The sequence below is a fragment of the Equus asinus genome, chromosome 30 (genome assembly GCF_041296235.1).
Source record: "Equus asinus isolate D_3611 breed Donkey chromosome 30, EquAss-T2T_v2, whole genome shotgun sequence".
NCBI lineage: Eukaryota > Metazoa > Chordata > Mammalia > Perissodactyla > Equidae > Equus > Equus asinus.
Window position 1 is genome coordinate 16,745,463 of NC_091819.1, and position 6,000 is coordinate 16,751,462.

The 6,000-nt window shown below is 32.5% G+C and overlaps 1 protein-coding gene across 3 annotated transcripts in view; it reads left to right on the forward strand.

The window, feature by feature from the left end:
- The window catches only part of LYPLAL1 (lysophospholipase like 1), a 42,833-nt gene extending 40,862 nt beyond the window's left edge, over positions 1–1,971 (forward strand). For all 3 annotated transcript variants that reach the window (XM_070501446.1, XM_014849870.3, XM_070501447.1), the window contains 2 exons: positions 706–821; positions 1,631–1,971. In XM_070501446.1, coding sequence (XP_070357547.1) covers positions 706–821; positions 1,631–1,870 — 356 coding nt within the window. In that variant the 3' untranslated portion in view covers positions 1,871–1,971. The remainder of the gene's footprint in view (positions 1–705; positions 822–1,630) is intronic.
- Positions 1,972–6,000: the final 4,029 nt, after the last annotated feature.

Sequence of the window (6,000 nt, forward strand, 5' to 3'; positions counted from 1 at the left end):
TGTATTTTAATGTGCTTATCTCCAGTGACTAGCACAGTGTTTAACTCATAAAGATAAAAGTTTTTCAAATGAGCAAATTATTTTTTTAAACTGTTTTTAAAAAGTTCGTATGGGTACTTCTGTTTTAATTATATCATCATAAGTCAGTTTCCAACATAATACTGTAATCCAAATTTGTTTTAACTAGGTCACCAAATTTTTTATCATCCTTCCTAATTTAGGGATCACTAAGCATCTATTATATGGCAGACACTAGAATATAACTCCTCATGGAGCTCATAGCTTGGCAAGTAAGAAAACAGATCCATATTATTAATTCTAGTTGCTATGTGAGGACTCCTGAAAGTATAAAGAACATATAAGTAGACGTTAGAAGTTTAAATAAATAACACGTACTATGACTCATATTATAGATTATGATAAATATTTTAACTCAATGAACATGACTTCTTTGTTCAATTCCAGCTCAGTTTATAACAATCTCTTTATCACTGATGACATAGATGGAGCAGTGTTGTCTACTCAAAGCAGATCTTTATCTATGAGATCTAAAGTAGACTGCATTTCTTTTTAGCGCTATATCTTTTTAAGGGTCTCCAAATATTTTTAAAATATTTATGGAAGACCGGCATAGATATATCTTGTTCTAAATTTTTGTTGTGTATTTTCTCCTTTTTCTGACAAGTGAATTTTTGCTTCTTTTAGGAGGATTTTCTATGGGAGGGTGCATGGCAATGCATTTAGCATATAGAAATCATCAAGATGTGGCAGGAGTATTTGCTCCTTCTAGTTTTCTGAATAAAACATCTGCTGTTTACCAGGTAAGTTCCAGATTTTCAAAACAAAAAAGAATGAAATATTCACACATTAAAACTAAACCAAAATTGGTAATTAGGCAATAATACTTGCACAGAGAATTCTGGAAATTCATGCCCAAATTAGTCACATTGATTAATTCCAGCTGGTCATTAATGTTCAGGAAATACCCTGTGCAAAGAATATTGTTAAAAAAAGGTGTCAAAGGGAAAAGGATAAAAAACAATAAGGGTATGATATGTATACATCCTTTATCCATATTAAAAATATAGATGATTTTAGCTAGGTTTACTTATTACATCATGAACATAATCAAAAGAAAGAGTCAATTACATTGCTGATCCGTGCTTCACAGCAGTATCCTAATTTGTCAATATGATGCATTATAGTGTTGCTGCTTTATCACCAGAGGTAGAAACAGCAGATACAGAAATGAGAACTAGAATGTAATTTTTCCCTCGATTGAACCTTAGGTCTGTGTTCATCCCTCTTTCCACTCTATGTGAAGAGGTTTGCCGTCCCAAGTCACACAGTCTCTTCAGGAAATGCTTTGACCATTTTTGAGACTGTCCTCTATGGAGTAAATGCATGTCATGTACACCCACAGCTCAAGTGGTGCCAGCGACCAGCTAAGGCCCCAGGCCTGGCCTGCATACCACTGTGTACCTCAGACAGCACTACCACTGTCTCTTTTTTCCCTGTAAATATTGAAGCTTTGGTGAAATTGGAATTTTATCCGCCCTCCCTGATTTCCAAGAATGATGTTCTTCAGTGAGTTTCTTAAACTTTTCCATTTTTATGTCCTCTTCTCTAGGCTCTTCAGAAAAGCGATGGTGTACTCCCTGAATTATTTCAGTGCCATGGTACTGCAGATGAGTTAGTTCTGCATTGTTGGGGTGAAGAGACAAACACAATGTTAAAATCTCTAGGAGTGAGCACGCAGTTTCACAGCTTCCCCGGTCTTTGCCATGAGCTAAGCAAAGCTGAGCTAGAGAAATTGAAATCATGGGTTCTTACAAAACTGCCAGGAGAAATGGAAAGACACAATGAATGAATCAAGATTGATCTGTTAATATACATGCAGTGTCTTTGTGAGAAGCGATTTTTGCTGCCAAGTTATAATTTGATAAATGATCATTAAAATACTAAGAAATATCAAGTTTCCTGACTTATTTATTAGTTATTAAAATAGCACCATAGAGAGTAGTATAATCTTATTAATGGTAAATGTTATACAATCATCTGTGTGTTAATTTTCCAGATATATTTTTATAAAGCTTTGGAGAACTTTTAAGTAATTAAATATTTAAATGTGAAAAAGTAGTTTAAGCTGGTTTAAATAAGGGCAATGAGAAAACATGAAAAGACTTAACATGGTATTATTTCATCTTGCCTACCCCTTTCTTTAAATTGCCTTTCCAAAGATATTCATGTTTATGTAGTTTTTCACAGAATAAGACTCCAAGTTTATGAAGTGGTTTCACATTATCTCACTTGATCATCACAAGAGCCTGATGAGATAGACGTACTAGTTGTTACTGGTATTTGATAATAGGGATAGAAGGATTAAAAACTTTCCAAAACTCCTGAACCAAGATTAGAATCCAGGCCTTCAGATTCTCAGTGGAGCTCTCTTTCTGTTGGACCCAATTGCTGGAGTTGTTGTACTCCAGATCCTTGCCAACACTCTGTATGGCCAGTCTTAAATTTTATCCATTCTACTGGGTGTAGGGTGGAATCACATGGTGGTTTATTTTGCATTTTCCTAAAGACTAATGATATTAAGCAATTTTTATATGCTTATTTGTGATCTATATAAATTCTTTAATGCTATATCTATTCAAATATTTTGCCCGTTTTTATTAGGCTCTTTATTTTGTTGCATTGTAAGAGTTTTTTATATATGCTAGGTACAAATCCTATGTTAGATAGATTTTTTGCTAAATTTTTAACTTAGTCTGTGGCTTGCCTTTATGTTTTCTTTATAGTGGGATTCAAAGAGCAGAAATTTTTAATTTTTAATTTGATGAAGTCCAATTTATTTATTTATTTTTTTCATTTATACTTTGTACTTTTGATGTCATGTTTAGGAAATCTTAATCTTAAGAAAGCCAAGGTCCCTAAAGTTTTCTCCTGTATTTTCTTCTAGAAGTTTTATAGCTTTAGATCTTATATTTAGTCTGTGATCAATTTCAGGTAAAGTTTTGTATATGGTAACAGTCAGTGTCAAGGTTCATTTTTGCCTATGGCTATCCAATTATTGTAGCACCATTTGCTGAAAAGATTGTCCTTTCCCCACTGAATTGCCTTTTCGTCATTGTTGAAAGTTGGTTGTTCATACATCTGTAGGTTTATTTCTGGACTCTGTTATGTTCCATGGATCTGTCTCTTTTTGCTAATACCACGTTGACTATATTACTGTAGCATTATAAGTAGTCTTGAAATCAGATCATCTACGATCTGTAATATTCTTATTCTTTTTTAAAGTCGTTTTGCCTATTCTAAATCCTTTGTTATGTCCTTATTCATTTTGCAATCAACTTCAATTTAGAGAGAATTGATGTCTAAATAATATTGAGGTTTCTGATCTATGAACATACTTTATCTCTCTGAAATTTTTCTGTTTTCACTAATCAGGACTTTCACATTCCCTGTCAGATTTATCTTTCAGTGTTGCATATTTTTGGTGATATTGTAAATAGTATTTTTTAATTTTAATTTCCTTTTCTTTATTGCTAACATATAGATATACTATTTATTTTTATACATTGATCTTGTATCCTGCAACCTTGCTAAAATTTAGTTATTGTACTTAGAAATAATCAGGAGGTGTTTTCTACATAGGTGATTATGTCATCCACAAATAAAAGTAGTTTTACTTCTTTCTTTCAAATCTAAATGTCTTTTCTTTCTTTGCTGTTATTATAAGTTGTTATTGCTATTTGTTTTATTGCAATAACTGAAACCTCTACTACAATGTTTTATAAAAGTGACGAGACTGGGCATCTTCACCTTGCTCTTGGTCTTCAAGGGAAATTATCCAGTGTTTCACCATAAGTATGTTTCACCTCTGCGTTTTCCAAAGATGCCCTTTATCAGCTTGAGGAAGTTGCCTTCTGTTCCTCTTTTGCTGTGAGTTTTTATCAGAAATGGATGTTGGATTTTGGACACCCTATTTTTGCATCTATTGAGTTTTTCACTATTACAAATAAAGCTGCTATGAACCTTCTTGTACAGATTTCTGTCTGGACATAGTCTTTATTTCTCTGGGATAAATACTCAGGAGAGTAATTTCTGGGTTGTATGGTAAGTGTATGTTTAAGAAACTCTCAAATATTTCCAGTGTAGCTGTGCCATCTAATGTTCCCACCAGCAAAGTATGAGAGAGATTTCCTACATCCTCACCACCATTTTGTATTGTAAATATTTTTTATTTTAGCTCTTCTAATAGGTATATAGTGATATCGTCAAATGTGCATTTCCCTAATGGCAGGTGATGTTGAATATCTTTTAATATGCTCATTTGCCATCTCTGTATCCTCTTTGGTAAATGTTTCTTCATGTCTTTTGCCCATGACCTACTTGTATTTTGGTTTTGGTTTTTGTTGAGCTTTGAGAGTTTTTTAATATGTTCTAAGTATGTCTTTTGTTACATATGTGGTTTTCAGATATTTTATCACTGTCTAGCTTCTCTTTGCAACTTCTTAACAGATTCTTTCATAGTGCAAAAGTTCTAAATTTTAATGAAGTCCAATTTATTAATTTTTCCTTTTATGGATCATGCTTTTGGTGTCAATGATCTATTGTGAGTTAATTTTGTGTATGGTGTGAGGATAAGATTGACATTCATTTTTTTTGCCTGTAAATATCAAATTGCCTCAGCACTATTTGGTGAAAAACTCTTCTTCTTCCATTGAATTATTTTTGCACCTTTATCAAAAATCAGTTGTCTATTGTTTGTGCGAGTCTGTTTCTTGTGATCTGTTCTGTTCCATTGATCTATGTGTCTATCCACATAGTCTTAATTACTATAGTTATATATCTCTTCAAATTACATACAGTGAGTCCTCCCTTTTATTTTTATTTTTCAAAATTTTATTAGCTCTTTTCATATAAATTTTAGAATATGCTTATCTATATCTACAAAAAAAATTGCTGGGATGTTGATAGGAATTGTGTTAAGTTTGTATATTGATTCGGATAGAATTGACATCTTATTACATTGAGTCTTCCAATTCGTGAACATGATATGTTATTCCACTTTTTTAGGTCTTCTGTGGTTTCTTTCATCAGTGTTTTGTAGCTTTCAACGTACAAATTTTCTACCTGTTTTGTTAGATTTACACCTAAGTATTTTATTTTTTTGAGGAATTATAAATGGTATTGTATTACTAAATACAGTTACCATGTGTTGATTGGTAATGTATTGAAATACAGTTACTTTTTGTGTATTGGTCTTATATTCTATGATCTTGTTGAGCTCAATTGTTAATTTTGGGAATTTTTCTGTAAATTCCTTAGGATTTTCCACAAAGACCATCAGGTCATCTGCAAATTCGAATAGTTTTCTTTCTTCCTTTCCAAATGTATGCCTTTTATTTATTTCTTTGCTTATTACATTGACTAGAACTTCCATTACTATGCTTAATAAGAGAAATGAGAGCAGACATCTTTGCCTTGTTCCCATCTTAGAGGAAAACCAATCTGTCTTTCATCATTAAATATGATGTTAGCTGAAGGCTTTTTGTAGATGCTGTTCATCAAGTTGATGAAACTCCTTTCTCTTCCTAGTATTCTGGGAGTTTTATCATGAATCATTGTCGAATTTTGTCCAATATTTTTTCTGTAAGACTTAATATAATCATGGGATTTTTCTTTTTAGCCTATTAATATGGTGATCAGTTTTTGAATATTGACCTGATTTGCATTCCTGGAATATTGCATACAGTCATGCGTCACTTTAACAACGAGGATATATTCTGAAAAATGCTTCATTAGGCGATTTCGTCATTGTGCGAACATCTTAGAGTGACTTACACAAACCTAGATGGTATAGCCTACTACACACCCAGGCTGTATGGTACCAATCTTATGGGACCACTGTCATACGTTCAGTCTGTCATTGACCAAAATGTTATGTGACAAATGACTGTAATTGTTTTTATACATTGCTGAATTCTATGA